Source organism: Lycium barbarum, chromosome 2, assembly GCF_019175385.1.
Source record: "Lycium barbarum isolate Lr01 chromosome 2, ASM1917538v2, whole genome shotgun sequence".
NCBI lineage: Eukaryota > Viridiplantae > Streptophyta > Magnoliopsida > Solanales > Solanaceae > Lycium > Lycium barbarum.
In genome coordinates, this window is record NC_083338.1 from 57,361,044 (window position 1) to 57,379,878 (window position 18,835).

At 33.6% G+C, this 18,835-nt stretch overlaps 1 protein-coding gene across 2 annotated transcripts; it reads left to right on the plus strand.

The window, feature by feature from the left end:
• Nucleotides 1-5,295: 5,295 nt before the first annotated feature.
• LOC132626528 (aldehyde dehydrogenase family 3 member F1-like) lies at nucleotides 5,296-18,139 on the plus strand. Of its 2 annotated transcripts, XM_060341441.1 has the most exons (10): nucleotides 5,297-5,536; nucleotides 9,500-9,568; nucleotides 9,669-9,765; nucleotides 11,530-11,736; nucleotides 12,893-13,017; nucleotides 14,780-14,884; nucleotides 15,567-15,739; nucleotides 16,229-16,319; nucleotides 16,952-17,101; nucleotides 17,753-18,139. In XM_060341441.1, exons 1-10 carry the CDS (start codon nucleotides 5,348-5,350, stop codon nucleotides 17,990-17,992), a joined length of 1,446 nt encoding a protein of 481 aa, XP_060197424.1. In that variant the 5' UTR covers nucleotides 5,297-5,347; the 3' UTR covers nucleotides 17,993-18,139. The 2 variants fall into 2 exon arrangements, with proteins under 2 accessions (XP_060197425.1, XP_060197424.1); XM_060341442.1 differs by lacking the exon at nucleotides 14,780-14,884 and having other exon boundaries at nucleotides 5,296-5,536.
• Nucleotides 18,140-18,835: the final 696 nt, after the last annotated feature.

The following is an 18,835-nucleotide window of genomic DNA, read 5'->3' on the forward strand; positions in this document are numbered from 1 at the left end:
CTAAAGAAAATCCAGGACCAAGTTCTGCTGCTTTTTGTATCAGAAATAAAGAGGGAGATTTGGTGTATACAGTTGCTAAAATTCTGACAGATGGATCAAATATTGTGGCTGAGGCTGAGGCTATTAGAATGGGACTGATGTACTATGTGGAAAAGCAGTTGTTTCCATTGATTATAGAGACTGATTCCATGACCATGAAGAAGATTATAAATGCTGAATGGAAGATCCCTTGGAGCATTTCAATGTTGATGGATGATATCAAGAGGATGATGGATGATCAAAGAGTGTCTGTGGAGCATATACATAGAGAAGGAAATGGACTTGCAGATTTTTTAACTAACTTGGTTTTTGATTTTGCAGGTACAGTTCAGTTTCATAATTTTCAGGAATTACCAATTCATGCTAAGAGGATTCTGAATATGGGAAAAAAAGGAATTCCTAACTTGAGAATAAGAACCCTTCAAGATAAAGCACCAGATTAGCCCTTGACAACAGAACTTTAAACCATTGCTGAGTACAGTTTCCAACAAATTGTGAGTATTTGCAGCATCTGTATTAGGGTGATATCAGTGTGCTTGGCATGCTCATTCCTTAATATAAATGGTGTGACACTCATGATCTAAGTAGTAGATTGTACTAGTTATGGATCAAGTACTATAGTGACCTGGTTTCATGCAGAAGGTGATATACACAGCAATATACAACTCCTTTCAAGATTGCCTGAGGAATGATTCAGAGGATTTGACCACCTGTGAGACTTTGAGGTACAATTCACTTCAATAATTTCCAGGTCAAGCTAGGAAGATATTGAACATTGAAAAGGATGGATTTCCAAACCTGAGAATAAGGACAGCCCATGAGAGAGCACCAGACCAAAGATCAAGATATGTAGAAGAGCAATATTCAATATGCTGAATGAACTAGCATGGACAGATGCAGTAACTGTATTAAGGTGGTATCATTTCTTAATATGGAAGCTACACATGTACAGGCTAGGATTCATGATCTTTTGACAATGGTACAAAGTTGAGAGTGGTTTGTTTTGCTTCCATACAGATGTTGGTTTCTACAGAAGAACACAACTACATTTAAGTGGCCTGAAGAACGATTCAACTGATTTGAAACATTCCACCTGTGAGACTTTGAAGGTGTGATAGATGTTATCAAGTCAAGGCCCTTGGATTATTAGTTGTTAATAGTCTGTTTCAAACTAAATCTGTATTTCCATTTTCCACTTGTTGATTTTATTTTCTGTTTTCTGTTGTTGTTTATTTATTTGATCAATCACTTTTGGATTGATATGTACTTATTTTGTTTATCAATAAATTTTCACCTTTTCTGGTGGCTTTGCTTTAAAAAAAAAAAAAAACTAGACGGCGACTCCAGAACAAGTGGAGTGCTCCAATACAAGTGCTGAGAAGGCAGCCTAAGGATGTGAATCGTCTCCCTGTCTACCTGCGGGCATGAACGCAGCGTCCACAAACAAAAGGATGTCAGTACGAACAATGTACAGAGTATGTAAGGCATGAAGAACAACATAATAAAGACATGAAAGTAACGTGAGATAAAAGAGAAACAACCTGTATATCTGAATGCCTCTGAAGGCGGATTTCATGCATGCTTTCCTTTGTAAAAAAAAAACATTTTCATACATATATATAAGACACACTATTGGGCTGCATCATCATCATTAAACCACTCTTAGGGCTATCATCATTATACCGTACCCAACTGTAGTGGTGTGCACAATAGGTGCCGTACCCTGCTGACTATAGCGTGGCGCGGTGTCATAAAAAAAAAAATATATATATATATATATATATATATATATATATATATATATATATATATATATAAAGCATGCATGAGAGTACCAAGAAGTGTTACGACTCTATCGGAGTAACGTAAGGTCGGTATACCTCCGATTACCATTATGAAACTATCATCGTCGTTATATCTCACCTTGAAGGATCAATGACCATAAGATGATATATATATATATATATATATATATATATATATATATATATATATATATATATATATATATATATATATATATATATATAAAGCATGTGTGAGAGTACCAAGAAGTGTTACGACTCTATCAGAGTAACGTAAGGTCGGTATACCTCCGATTACCATTATGAAACTATCATCGTCGATATATCTCACCTTGAAAGATCAATGACCATAAGATGAGATCAACAATCATAAGACAAAATCAATGGCCATGAGAAAAAATCAATAATCATGAAACAAGATCAATAACATCATAAAAGATTAATAACATAAACTCCTAATATTTCTAGGAGTGGAATCCTTATGTATATCATTCATATATGTTCGTATCGATATGATCATGCCAAAGGAAAGGAAGGGACAGTCTTAACATACCTCATCGTCTACTTAACCACTTAACATCTATCTTCCCAAGCTCGCAAATCTACATTCAAGATCACACTAAGGTAAGTTGTTGAAACACTTATAAGGTCAAGTTAAACTAATAGGTGAGCTAACGGAAATTGGACAGCATTTCTTCTATATCATCTACCTCAACCCAATTCCAAAAGACCAATAACAAAATCAACAATGCCATATCCAAGAGATTACATTCACACTTAACTCAAATTAGTCCAAGACATCCTTTCAAAATCAGTCCATAGCCAATAACTTCAACTTAACACCTTATGACCTCTCTACCATGATTTTTTTCACCTTTAAGACTTGTTAAACATCCAAATCAACTCAACTTAAGAAATAAGATGAAGAACATACCTTATATCTTGAAGAACTTCAACCCAAATAACTTGCTTCAAGACCAAATTCACCACAACATCAAGTAGAAACAAGAACAATCACCTTCTACGAACTAGTTGCGAATTTAGAGCTTGATCTTCTCTTGTAAAGGTTTGGAATGATTTGGGATGATTAAGAGATCTTAGAGGGTAAATAGGGTTCTGATTTTGTGTAAATAATGAGCCCCAAGTCGTGCCAATTAATTTATAACAAAAGAGATCTCCACCGCCTCAATTTCACGGGGTACTTTCACGACCGTGAAATACTTCACGGTCTGTGGCAGTGACTGTGAAACACTTCTAGTGAGCAATCCCTCTGCTACCCATTTCATGGTGACCAACTAACAATTTCACAGCCCGTGAAATTATTCACGGTCTGTGGAAATGGCCGTGGAATGGTCATTATCCAATTTTTCGACTGAACACATTCTTTCGATTCGTTTGACGTCTAACTTTCGCACTCTTTGTCCAATATGTTTAAGGACTTATACAACTCCAAAATGTACCCATAGGCCTCATACAAAACTTCCCAAATGGCTCTCAATACAAGCCTACGACAAACGACTTAAGACAAACTTTAACGTATGCTAAAGACGAGGTGTAACAGTCAATCAACTAATATATATTATCAAATATCTATGAATATGGTCCCCACCTGAGATGAGATTTCGCTGATGAGTTTACGACTCTAATATCAGTACGTGTGTGTGTGGATAAGGATCTATCTCCCTAAGGTCACTTCTCTAAGGCTCCTTACACATAGTGTGTACGTGATCATGTTGGAAGCGTTGGTTATGAGACAAGTGGGGGAGACAGTGTCAAGCATCTGATTCACTGACTCATGATATCGTTGTACATTATTTATATGATGTATCTGTGCATAAGTTGTTATGCTGTTCGGGATTGATTTACCTTGCACTGTCATTAGTCATTATCTATCCAAACTATATTAAATGTAGAACTTGACATAGTAGGTATTTTTAAACCAACACTCGCTACGACTTTGCTGGGGTAGCTCAATGATATTTACTGAGTACTCGTGAATTTATGTAATCATGCTATACTTGCTGCATGTTTTGTACAAACACCAATCCCTGTGATGGCGGTGTCCGTGAGCATGCATAGAGCTTAGCATTGAAGATTTCAGGGTGAGCTGTTTGGCTTGTTCGCAGCGTCGTTGACTCCTTCCTATCTTATTTACTAGTGTTCTATTTTTATTCAGACAGTGTATTTTGAATTGAGACTTATATACTTATTAAGTTTAGAAGCTTTTAACTAATCATATCGCCAATTTTTTAGGGGACTTTTGTATTTTCCTTATTGTTAACATTAGTACTTCTATATTATGACTGTCTACAAATGCTTAATTATTGTTTCTTAGTAATAGAAAAGGATTATGTTGATATTGATTAGCCTACGTCATCGCGATTTAAGTAAAGGAAAATAACAATTTGAAGAAAATATTTATTCGGATTGGCCCCTGTTTCTTAAATTTCCCATTAAAGGCCCAATTTTTAACTTTCTTTTAGCGGTTTTCTTCAGCAAACAAAAGAGTGAAGTTGCCTAAAATGAACCCCGCATGCGATGGTGAATTTTACAGCTCCTTTCCACCTACCACCACCGTCTGGGCACTTCGCCGGAGTTTCTCCGACAAGCTACAGTCGGAATCCGGCGAAACGTAACCGGCCAAAACAACACCACGGTGCTGCTCCCCTATTCTCTGAGCTTCACACACCAAACATCGACCCATCACTATTCATACGTTTGACGGTGATGTGTTTTCTCGCCAGAGCTTCAACTCCGGCGATCTCATTTTGCTACTGTTTCCTCCATTCTTGGACTAATTGACGTTGTTCTTTGTTCTTTGACTATTGTGGGCTGATTTGGAAGCGGGGGAATAGGTTATGCCCATAGTGGTGGTCGATACAGTGGTGGAGGAGGGGGAAACATTTGTATAAGTTTATATGATTTTGTATAACAGTGTAAAAATGTGTATAAACATCTCTTATATACTTTTATACAAGGTCGATACATTGCCTCCAGTAAGTGTATAAAGTTGTATGCTATTGTATAATATTGTATATAACTTTTCTACAAGGTTAATATATTGTTTACTTCAGGTGTATAAAGTTGTATACTGTTGTATAATATTGTATACCGTGAAAAAGTGGCTATGCCGGTGTAATTTAAAATTTTGACTACGCGAATATAATTTTGTATGCTAGATTGTACATGATTAAAATTTCCCCAAAAATAATTTAAATCGCGACAGAATGAGAGAGAGAGAGACCCGGTTATTTTGTGTATAATTTTAGTTTCTCCAAATTTGAAATACTATAGTTAAGTTAAGTAAGTAAAAAAAGAAAAGAAAAGAGAGATCCACCTGTCACTTTTTCTAATTCTAAGACATGAATGATCGTCTCTTCTCCAGTGTCTCTAGTTAGTGAGTATAAATACTCGTATATCATCACCACAAAGACAAACTTCTGCAGTAAGGAGACCCCCACCCCCCTCTGCACCCCACCCCCACCCACCCCTACCCCCAAGTGATGTCGGAGTGTGAGAAAGATTTGGAAGTTCTTAGAGAGACTTTTAAATCAGGGAAAACCAGAGAAGAATCATGGAGGAGGTCACAATTAAAAAATTTGCTGAGACTTCTTGAAGAGAAAGAAGATGACATCTTCAAAGCACTCAAACAAGACCTGGGGAAACATCAAGTTGAGGCTTACAGAGATGAGGTAATGTTATTCACCTACTTATTGATTAGTTGGATGGTAGGAGTAGGATGTTATTTTCTGAATTTTTTATAACTCCTCCATATGGTTTTAGCAACATACCTCCATATGGTTTTAGCAACATACCGCGATAACCGAACTTTCTTCGAGAAGAAACAAAACAGAAATATCTTTTCTTTTACTCCATTTGTCCCAATTTATGTGGCAAATTTCGAGAATTAAATATTTTAATTTTAATTGTAAATTTGGACATTGAATCTTTAATTTTTTTTAATAAAAATTACATATTTGAAAACAACATAAAAAATCTTATAAATCACAATAACGGATAATTCAAAATATTTAAAAGATATATAAAAAAATTACGGTAAAAAAATGACTTATTTGAATCTCGAAATCCGAAAGATGTCATATAAATTAGGACGAAGAGAGTAGTATTTTCTTATAACACATAATTAGTTTGTTCCAATTCATGTGACACCATTTGAATTTCGAAATTCAAACTAGTTATTCTTTGACCTTGAGTTCATCATATATTTTTTAAGTATTTTAAAGTATTTATATTGTGACTTATAGTACTTTTTATGTAATTTTTAAATATGTATAATTTTATTTCAAAAGACTTAAAGATGTTATGGCCTAATTCACCATCAAAGTTAACCTTGACTCTCGAAATTCGAAAGGTGTCACATAAACTGAATTATTTAAAATTTCACGCCAACAAACTTGACACATATTAATTATTTAATCCCTGTATATTGGTCCTAATTATCCTTATGTACTTAATTATTTGATAGCTCAACCCATGTTGTGTGATGCATTCGTCAACATGTGGATACTTTCTCCGCTCTTAACTACAGATTTCGAGTTCGAGCCTTGAACGTGAAAAAATATCCAGATAATTAGGAATGCTTCTCCTTCAATGAACTTAACCAAGGTAAAATCTAAATTGACCAGAACACGAAACCGAATATCAAACAGTGGGGCAGAAATTAAAACCAAAAAACACGGTAATTGTCGTGATAAGCTAATGCATGTTGAATATTTTGATTTGTTTTGCTATTTACATTACCTTAAAAAATAACCCAGAAGGAGGCAATGGCTAAAAGCTTTTTGTGGTAATATGTCATTGCCTGTAAAGGGGATATTATTCTTTTTTGTTATAGAGCCCGTTTGGATTGGCTTATAAGTTGTTTTCAGCTTTTTTGAGTGTTTGACTGGACAGCTTAAAGTCATTTTGTGCTTAAAATAAGCTCAAAAAAATAATTGGGCTCATTTGACTTAGCTTATCTAAAACAACTTATTTAAAGCAGCTTATAAGCTGAAAACAGCTTATAAGCCAAAAAAAATAAGTTAGACTACCCCAACTTATTTTTTTTAACTTATAAACTGCAAACAGCTTATAGGCTTAAGCCCATTCAAACAGGCTCATAGTAGTGGAAAGCTTCTTTTATTAATGATGGTGGTGTCGTAAATTTACTTTTAAGAGCTTATTAAATGACTAGACCAGGAATCCCGTGCTGAGCACGGCCCAAGGCTTAAATATTCCAATTTTGTGCCTAACATAGAGTAATTTACAACTCCAATAGTTAGAAAAAAAAATGATAAGTGTTAACCAATTATAAAGGGAAATTTTCAAAAATATACAGCCCAACATTAATTATTACTTCATGCAACCCAATATACAATATTTTACAATATTGTACAATATTATACCTGGGAGAAAGCATTATACATAATGTATCAATCTTGTATAAAGTGTATAAAAGGTGTTTATACACAAATATAAGCTAAATCGAGTAACAAACTCAAAGTATGGGCTTTGTGGCACACATATTTTCAAAATAAAATCTACCCACTTATCGCCAATTCAATTGTAAGAACAAAAAACATGAAATCACTTCAAATTCTTCTCCTCAAGATGTGTTTAAATGGGATCAGGATGCCGAAATATATTTATCCATTTCTTTAAAAAGGAGCGAGAAGACACAGTATGTGCTTTTTAAGCTAATGTTACCGATCTTAGCTGGCTGTATGATACTCTACCATTTTAAACCCTTTGTCACTGATATTGCAAATTGAACTTAAATCTTGACAAACAGGTTAGTTTTTTTTTTTTTGGTAACTATTCACATTTTATTGGCCAAAAGTGTCAATATACAGCTCAAGAAAAGAAAAAACAGAAAGCACAGACAAAACTGTCGATCACCATTAGGAAACGGATTAGTTGTGACCCCTTAATGTTTTATTATAAAACATTCCTTTTACTAATTAAGTTGATATGTCAAAAAGTAATTGTTACTCATTACCCCTTTAAAGTTAGAGGTGCCGTTCAATTGCACACGTATACATTTGTACAAGCAGATTTAAGTAATACCCCTTCCGTTTTAATTTATGTGATATAGTTTGACAAGGCATGAGGTTTAAGAAAGAAAGAAAGACTTTTGAAACTTGTGCTCCATAACATGTCATAAATATTTGTGTGGTTGTAAATCATTTCATTATGGGCAAAAAGGGAAGTTTTAAGTTAAATTATTTCTCAATCTAGAAAAGTATCATTCTTGTTGGGATAGACTAAAAAGAAAAGTGTATCACATCAATTGGGACAAAGAGAGTAGTTAGTTACCAATTTACCCCAAAAAATAATAGTTCCTATTAGTCCCATCCTTGATATATAGCTTTCATTGCTTTTAATACAATCCATATAACAGTGTTCGTATCCACAACTGTTATTTCTAAATAATAGAAAAGAAATATAATACTAATAGATTAATATACAACTTTCATTGATTTTAGTACAATCCGTATAGCAGTGTTCGTACCCCCAAGTCCCCAACTATAATTTCTAAATAATAGAAAAAGAATATAATAAGAATATGTTGAAACGACACCCTTCCTCGCATTTTTTGGACCCAAGTTAGCTTTTGCCGTTGGCCCTATTATAAAGATTGCATTAATGTTGAACATTTAGCTAAGGGGTGAAGTGACCACCTAATTGAATGCCCTCGAACTTTAGCAATTACCATGTGATAACATTGGGAAACTTGGTATGGGAATAACTACTCTCTTTATGATCCTCCGTACATTAGTTTTAACATTTTTTTTTGTTTGGGGGGGGGGGGGGTGGTGGTGTTGTAAAATGGAGGGAGTTAGGTTGGAAAGAAGTCTCTGCTTATTCACTTGTGTAATATGTTCAAAGGCGAATTCAGGATTTAAAAATTATGAATTTCTATAATGATCTCAAATTAAAATACAATAATAATTGAGTTCACAATCGAATGTTTATACCTAAATACTAGTTCCCGAATCCAGTATCTGAAATTTATGAGTAACGATCTCAAGTTAAAATACAATAATAACAAAGTTCACAATCGAATATTTATACATACATATTTAGTGTATTTTATAATATTGCTTGCATTAGGTTAGACTGTCTATGTCACAACGGTTGGGTGCGGCCCTTCCCTGAATTCTACTAACGCAGATGTTTTGTGCACCGAGCTGGTCTTATTTAGTGTATATCTATATATAGGCGGAAAAACTATTGGTTCCGTCAATCCGTATACCATACTCTATGTCTGCCCCTAAATATGTTGGACTTGGTTTGTACTTTGGAGCCACTAAGCCAAGAATTTTAACGGGGGATCAAAAACAATTGGATGAATGTCATAACTAGGTTCGATCCTACAATGTAAAACAATTTTTAATGCACATTCGTTGTTGCAATAAAACCTCCCTCGTGTCAAGGAGATTCAACAATTTATATATATATATATATATATATATATATGCCAAAATTTTTGTTTTTACCTGCGCTGCTGATTTAATCGAAGCACCTTTGGAACATGTAGTTCCGCCCCTGATTAATTAGGAGGTAGGAGAAGGCATGATTTAATTAACATGATTATCATAGTGAGTAAATATAGCAATTCCATCTTAACTAAGAATTTTCTGCGTTGTCTGTAGATTGGGACATTAGTAAAATCTGTCAATTATGCACTGGATGGCTTAAAGCAGTGGATGTCTAGCAAAAAGGTATATATTCTCTACAAAAAAAGACTTGCCTGAAAAGAATCTTTGAACTTAATTTGTATATCTAGTCCAAATTAAAACTAATTTAGTTATTGATTCACAGGCCAAATTGCCAATTGCTGCATTCCCTTCTTCAGCAGAGTTAGTTCCTGAGCCTCTTGGTCTAGTACTCATTATTTCCTCTTGGAATTTTCCTTTCGGTAAGCCCTATCCTTCCAAGTTCCAATTTGAATTTGAAATTTTCTGACTTTGATAGAAGATACTGAACTTTTACAGGGATAAATACCTTTCTGGGCCTCCCTAGAAAATAATAGTCGGAAAATATATATTTGTTGTATATTAAGCATTAATATACATATTGTATACATAAATATACATATATTGTACTTATTATATACGTAGTAAGTGTGTATGTATTGTATATTTTGGCTAGCGCCCGTAATTAATTTCGGTCGATGGATCAAAATTGAAGGAAAAAAAAAGCCATTTTTATGATCACCTTCAAATCGGCGGAAAACTTGATCACAACAAAAAAATCGGTAATTCTCTTTAGAGGGAATGAAAAGTGGGTCCATATAAATGATTAAAGACCTCGCAAACAACAATGCTCCTTCCCCATATGGAGTTCGGAACCCAAAAGCAATCGTTGAGTGAACTGTATCTTTTTTGTGTTAGTTGACCTAAGCTCCACCCTTATTGCAGGGGTGGGGCCCAGGAAGAGAGGACTCTTTTTTTCCTCCTCCCTTCAGTCCAGTTTGAACTTGTCCCAACAACGAACACCTTCCTACTGCAAGGTGAGGCTCTGCCCTTCCCCTAGAATCCACTCCGGGTCGGAGGAGCAACTAGTCAAACTTCTTGAGCAAATTTGTCTTAGTGCTGACTTGTAGGAAGATTCCCCACTCTGAAGTCAAGTCTTTTTTGGAGCTCCTTCCAAAGAGGTTGGGATTAGACTTTCAATTGGATATGTCCCGGTCAAATCGTTAACGACAGATCCCTGCAGACGTATTACTTTCAATCAAACCTTCTCTCCTTTGCAGCAAAGCTATATGGTGAAGGAGCTGCAATCTATGACGCTGCTCTTGGTCTTTCTGAGGCTGTGATTGAACTTGGGATTGCAATTGATGGAGGGAACGATAGTCTTTCCATGGCAGCCCACGCATCTGGAAATTTAGTGTTTAGTGTCCTCTGTAATACCTAAACAGAGTTTCGTTTCTAGAGATTAAATCATAAATGATAGCGTGGCATCAATAATAATAAGTTGATATGAGGAAAATATTTACACGTACCCATCGTCACATCAAATCAATTAATGCAAGACAAGCGTATACACAGAGACTTTCATCAGTTAACAATGGTTAAACACCTATGAACCTTAAGTATTACCTTCTTCAATAACCACAAAGAATTGATAATGTCAAAGCAAATTTCATCCTTCCAAAACAACCAACTCGCCATTACTGTTGTACATCATGCTTTGTTGTTTGCACCATAATAAAGATTCATTAATTGTTATGACAAAATAATTTTCTTCTAAAATAAGATGAAGTAAAAGTACCATTGGAAGACAACTTAAGGAATTAATCTCTTCATGTACTTTTAAAACCTCTCTATAAAAGCATCGTTTGTTCTGATAATTTTCTTGTTACTATAACGAAATGTTGTTATAGAAAACATATAAAGAAAAGTCTAGTGCACAAAGCATCCCGTGTTGGCCGTGCCCGGGGAAAGGCCACACTCCAAGGGGTGTGATGTAGATAGCCAACCCTATCAGTTGTTTCTACGGCTCAAACCCGTGACCTATAGGTCACACAGAGATAACTTTATCGTTGCTCCAAGGCTCCCCTTCGTTATAGAAAACATATAATATAACATAACATGAAAGACGGGCTGTTATTATAAAAAGTTTTTATAGATCAAGCATGGTTATTAGAAAGAGTCTGACTCTATTTATTCATTGAACATAGGTGTATCATTGGAACCATTAATTGGAGCAATAGCAGCTGGAAATGTTATGGTCTTGAAACCCTCAGAGCTAGCTCCTGCATGTTCATCAGTGCTAGCCAAGACAATCCCTACTTATCTGGATAGCAAAGCTATTAAAGTCATTGAAGGTGATTATTCAGTTGGTCAGAAACTGTTGCAACAGAAATGGGACAAGATTTTCTTTACAGGTTTGAACTTAAATTTGCCCGATATGGTATTTCTTTTTTCTAATGTATTCTCTCGATTGCACAAGATCCACTCTTAGAGATAGGGATGGGCGTTCAGGTCGTTCAGATTGGCTATGAAAATATCGATTTTCGGATTGAACAAATTAGAATCCAAATAAGCTCGGATTGGATTGGATTGAATTTTTTATGTCGTTTTCGGATTAATCAATTTGGATATTTCGAATTTTCATTTTCGACTTTTGAGTTTTAAAGCAGGCTTATTAGGAAGGATAGTAATTGCTTGCAAAGTAGCTCCTTTTTGCCACTAACCACAGAGCATCTATTGTTTTCATACTCATTGTCATCTCAGGAGAAACGAAATTAATGTGCCCATTATAGCTCTTACTATGCCTGTCGTGGGTGAGAGTGAGACATGAGAAAAAAAAATCCTATATTATATTCGATTTAATAGAAAATTTCATTTTAGACTTATTAGTATCGGGCGCATATAAATAGGCCTAAACATAAGGTATAAGAATTTCGGATTTTCATACATTCGAAAGTCGAAGTACTAAATCTAATATCCAATCCGAAATTCATAAATTTTAAAAATAAAACCCGAAGTCCAATCTATAATCCAAAGATCCAAATCAAATATCCCAAAAGTTTGGATTTCAGTTTGGTCTTCGGGTTGGCCCAAACTATGTCCACCCTCAATTAGACACTGCATTGAATGTAAATTTGATTTTTAAAAGTTACAATTACCCTTTTCTTAATTTAAAACATGCTAATCTAGACCTTGATTTTTTTAGGGGTGGCTAAGTTAGTCCATGAAAATATGACTCACCCAACTTATTAACCCTTTCATTTGTTAGCTCAGCCAGTTTTGACTCGCCCAATACAACCCATCTAAAATCTGGTTGAGATGTATTACTCGCCCATTTGTAAGCTAAATCCGTTTTGACCCGTGCAATTCAACTTATCTAAAATTTGGGTTAATATGTAACCCAAATTGACCCATAGATATTTTGTCAAAATATTTTTTAATAAAACTTTTTTGTTAAGATTTTTCCACACCATATCACTCGGTTCAAGCTTATAATTAAAATGAGCCCAAATATATTCATCTCTTTCTCTTTGATTTTGATTGGCTCAATAACTCTCAAACTGTTTACAGGGAGTACAAAAGTGGCTCAAATTGTCATGGCAGCTGCAGCGAAGCATTTGACTCCAGTGACCCTGGAACTGGGCGGAAAGTGTCCTGCTATCATTGATTCACTCTCCAGTTCGTGGGATAAAAATGTACATTCAACTTTCTTTTCCCTATATCATCCAATTTAGTTTGAGAGGGTTTTTTTTTTTTTTCCCTCTCATTTTTGGAGGATTTATAGTGTTTTCACACTTCCCCTCCAGTGTGACTCGAACCCAGGACCTACCGGTCGTGGGTGGAGGTGTTTAACCACTGAGTCATCCCTCACTTGTCTTTGAGAGGGTTAAAAACACACCTCAATCACTTTTTTTTTTATTTCATACCTGAACTATTCGAAGTGAGACTTTCCTACCTAAACTATTTAAATTTTCACTAGATAGTTTGTAAAACACACCTGAATGCTGACTAGACTAAATGTTTGACCTCAAACACCAAAATGCGCGTGAAGCATAATTTTCTCAAAAAAAATCGTCCATTTGGCACATGTAACAGCTATATATGAGCTACTCATTATTATTTTTATTTTTACTAATTTTCCAATTAATTCTTTAAAACCCTAAGCTGTCCCCCTTCTTCATCATCAATTTCTCAGCTATTTTTCTTCATTTCTTCTTCTCTTGTGCAAATTTTCTCATTATTTCTTCTTAATTATTAGCCTTGTTCTTCATTTTCTTCTTCTGTAAGAGCTAATCAGATTTTCTCCTTCATTTTGTTTTCCTTCATCTTCTTCATTGGTCATATTTTCTTGTCAAAATGAGGAAGAATGTCTTTTACAAATGTGGGCAGATTATCCACGTGGAATTGAATTTTAACCTAACAATTAGTTCTGTCACGATGGAATTATTTATCCACGTGGAGTGCTAGGTGGCACGATTTTTTAAACAAAAAGAGAAGAGTGTAGTACACGCTCCATCATATAGAAGTCGAGATGTGTTTTGCTAACTATCTGGTGATAGTTTATGCAGGAAAGTCTCACTTCGGATAGTTCATGTATGAAACACACAAAAAAGTGATAGTTGAGTCAGCTCATATATAGCTCTTACATAAGCCAAATGGACGAAATTTTTTGAGAAAATTATGCTTCATGCGCATTTTGATATTTGAGGTCAAACATTTAGGCTAGTCAGCGTTCAGGTGTGTTTTACTAATTATCTAGTGATAGGTAGGAAAGTCTAATTTCGGATAGGTCGGGTATGAAACACACAAAAAAAAAAATGATAGTTGAGGTGTGTTTTTTACTCTTGTTTCCTTTTTTGAAAAATTAAGAGTTAATGGTCAAAAACACATCTGAACTATCACTTTTTTTGCAAATTTTACATCTTAATTATCAATTATTCTCTTTCCTACCTGAACTATCAGCGTCTACGTATCAAAACACCTATTTGAGTAGATGGTGATATAATAGCTGATAGTTGCCCTAGTCAGCTTCGAGGTATGTTTTAATACATAGATGATGAGAGTTTAGGTAGGAAAAGATAACACCTGATACTTGAAGTGTGAAACTCGCGAAGTAACAATGTAAACTCTTTAATGCAACGATTCACATCAATATTTTGACGTTAAAGTTTTTCTTAATAGATTGAAATAAGTTTTAAATTTATTTTAATATGTTAAATTGAATAATGAATTGTTTAATTCTTGGAAAATGAAACAATCTTTTACATTTAGAATAAAGAAGGCTCTCATAAATTGGATAAGAGTGGGTTTTTGCTTATTTATATATCTAATATATGAAGTTTTAATTATACTGAATTCTCCTTGATTCTTAATAAGTAATAACTATTAGATTTATCCTGTACTAGTTTTTTTTTTTTTTTTTGTCTAATATTTTTTTTTCTTTTCACTTTTTCATAGATCGCAATGAAAAGAATTCTTTCTGGGAAATTTGGGACCTGTGCTGGCCAAGTATGTGCTGGAATTGATTATATCCTCGTCAAGAAGACGTTCGCCAACGAATTGGTACGTATTAATCAAATATTGCTTAATATTTCTATAACAACAAACTAACGTAAAATCAGGTATATTGGGTTTTCACGATTAATATTACTAATATTTAACTAATAATAATGCCTCTTATACAAAAACTCTTTGAAAGCAAGAAGCTTTACTCTCATTTAATTTTATGCTAGAGAAAGAAATTGCATATTTTAGTTGCAACTTGTAACTTGTATACATCTAATTGGAAAAGGGCATAATTAGTTCCTCTTAAATTGAGTCCCAAATTATCAGTTAAACATAATTTTACGAGAGACCTAATTAAACTATTACCACCTCAAGACATAAAGAATCAAATTTAAACCTGCAGGTTAAATACGCGTGCTATCACATGAAAAAACTCACATATACCTTTTAAATTCTTTATGCAATGTATCAAATCTCAGGTTAATTTCACGTATACTTACTTAATTTTACTCATTACAACAGTGAAGTGATAAAACTATTTTTAATATATTAAATTAATTGAATTTATTCACTATAATAGTTAGGATTATACTTGTATAATTAAAATTGAGGATAACATTCTTTTTATGCTTATTACAAAAATTTCTCACTACTAAAATGTTCCTGAGTAATAATTTTGATAAATACTATTTATTTCTTATAAAAATACTAATAATTAGGATGTTCAATGTTGTACTAGGTACAAATGATTAAATTTGCCATTCCAAAAATGTTTGGAGAAAATCCAAAAGAATCACATTCAATGTCGAGGATCGTTAACAAAACGCATTTTTTGAGAATAAAGAATCTCTTAGATGAGCCAATGGTAAAAGCTTCAATCATATATGGAGGTTCAACCGATGAAGATAATCTGTGAGTAACTTCTCATTTTGATTTAATCTACGCATAGTTTTTACATTAAAGTATGGTTGATACGAGGAAAAAAAACATTTAAAATGATTTTTGAGAAATGTTTTCAGTATTAATTGGTGAATAAAAAATAAAAATGCTTATAAATACTAATGATAGAGCCCTCAATTAGATAGTGTTTGAAGTCAAAACTCTATATGATACTTTTCGTGTTAATATTGATAATATATAGCATTAAGTATTAATTAGATGAAGAAATATAAAGTAAGAGTTCAAAAAAATTCAAAGACATCATTTTCCGTTCATTAGTGAACGATTTTTCCTCTGGTGATAAAAAATATATTTGTTGAAAAAGTTTGACAATAGAAAATATTTTTCAAAAAAATATTGTCTTTGTACTAAGCGCACTTATTTAAACTATTATCTTGTGTTTTTTTAAAAGTTGCCAACAATGATGCATTTAAGTTTGGATAATGATAAATGTGGATGCAGGTATATTGAGCCCACATTACTTTTGGATCCTCCGGTGCAAGCAGCAATCATGACTGAAGAAATTTTCGGTCCATTGCTCCCTATCTTAACAGTGAGCATATACTATAAATTATTTTTCAATACTATCTAATCCTCGCAAAAAAATAAAAATAAAAAGGATCTAAGAAAATATATAATTCCTCTTCTGAAATACTTGAATCCCCCCTTTGAACTTGTAGATACATAAATATAACTTCTAAACAACAGAATATGTTCCATTATTACGTCCATAGATTTTCACAAATAATCTTTTCTTAACTAAATTTATCTTTGATATATACATAGAAGTTGATGAGTTGTCTTATTTATCTAACTGTGTTCTTTCAAACTGCTTCAACTTTCGAACTTTTAAATTAGTTTTTCAATATAATTTGATTTCAGCCTTATAACAATCTCAAATATATTGCCCCTCCACGACAATTCTAATATTATTACAAAGTTAGTTTGAGTATATATATGGACCTTGATGCATAATGTTCATGTATATATATTGACTCATTTAACACCAACACATAAGTTGAACGATGTTTTGTTTGACGCACGTGTGTATTTGTTAAAAATGTGAGGGATTATGTACGATTCATTAAAAAAGTCAATGACTAAAATAACTTCAACATTTCTAATTTGCCTAAAAAGGGCAACACTTGTTCTGATAAAGGTGTATTTTGTTTGTTTTGTTATTAGATGGATAACATCGAGGACAGTATTGAATTTATCAATGCAAAGCCAAAGCCACTTGCCATATATGCCTTTACCAAAGATGAAGAGCTCAGAAGGAAGATCATAAGCAGAACATCTTCAGGAAGTGTGGTATTCAATGATACAATTATCCAAGTAATTTTCAACAGTTCTCAAATTTTCTAATCGTGCAACATTTCATATATGATTTACTTAGGAAATCACCAAATTAATTTCCTGTAAGGGTTTGTTTGGTAAAGAAAATGTTTTCCACGGAAAATGTTTTTCTGGATTTTTTTTTTTTAAATAAGTGGGTTTCTTTCTTATTTTCTGGTGTTGGTAATAAGTAGAAAATATCATCCCATCACAAAAACATTTGTATATAATCTAGGTAAACACTATTGGGGTTGGTATGGGAGGCTAGAGGTGTGGGGGTTGATGGAGATGGTGGCTATAGGGTTGTGGGTTATGGTGGTGACAATTAGTTTGGAATGCCACTTGTGAAACTTGTTATCCCTATTTTTATTACAGAAGTCATTTTCTTCATTTTTAAGGAATTTATTTTCCCAGAGAAGATATTTTTTCAATAATAAGGACCAACCAAACATAAGAAAATTGAAATACATTTTCCTCCACCAAACACACTCTCAGTGACTAATTGTTTTATGTTTTGAAATTCATCACTAAATTGCTCATAGCTAAATTTCTTTTGACACTTCGCTATTATCTACAGAATTTGGCTGTCGTTAACTTCTGTTATTTTAGTAGTAAACTAATTATTAAGATGAATTTGCTATATAAATGCAGTATGCAGCAGATACACTCCCATTTGGGGGAGTAGGGCAAAGTGGCTTTGGAAGGTACCATGGGAAATTTTCATTTGATACATTTAGCCATGAGAAAGTAGTTGTAAGGAGGAGCTTTCTTACAGACATCTGGTTTAGATATCCTCCTTGGAATGATCATAAGCTTCAACTCTTTAGGGTTGGTTTTAGATATGATTATCTTAGTATAGTTCTTATTACACTAGGACTCAAGAAGGCTTGATGTTTGCTCAATATCCAATTTTATACTTGCAAATATTTGTATTTGTAATTTGATTAGTTATCTGTCTTGCCTGCCCTATTGATAAAGTTTGATATGTAATTTACAGTTAAGTGTGGATTTTCATCCGTTATTTCATTACTCCCACAACTCTTTATTGTCATAATTCCCTAAATAGTTAATAGCCATGTTCATGGCATCCTCTAGTAGTCCTCAATATAATCTAATAAATAAAAACTTTGCAAGTCTTTGTTGGATACACATTTGAATGAAAAAAGTCTTTATACTCCTCCTATTTATCTACATTAATTCTTGTTCTATATTGCTCTCATTTTATAATAACACACGTTATCATCACCACCCTCTAGCTTATTTTTATGAATATTTCTCCATTGCTTTGGGCAACCATGAATTATAAACGGAGAGTTTCAACGTTACGCAGTTGATTTTGCAAAATCATGTGCTGATCATTTCCCACTGCTTGTCTTCAAAATTGGTAACAAACACATTACTACTCTGATTTCTGAATCTAGATTTTTCAGGAGTGTTCTGTTCAATAAATTTCTTATTAGTGCAACTAGTCATGGTTAATTAATTAGACACCCTGGTAAGCTATGTTTACATATTAGTGGTTGCCTATGCTAAGTCGAAGTTATTCAAAATGTACCATGGCTAAATCATCTAGACATTTTAATATTCTTGATATTTTGGTCTGCATAGTCTTAGATGGGATTCTTTCAGTGATTGATCAATGAATGTGATTGTCTGTGCCAACTCAACAAAATTGATATACCACATCTTGATGCTTTTGGGAATTCTGAGCTTCGTGATGATGAAGACCAATCT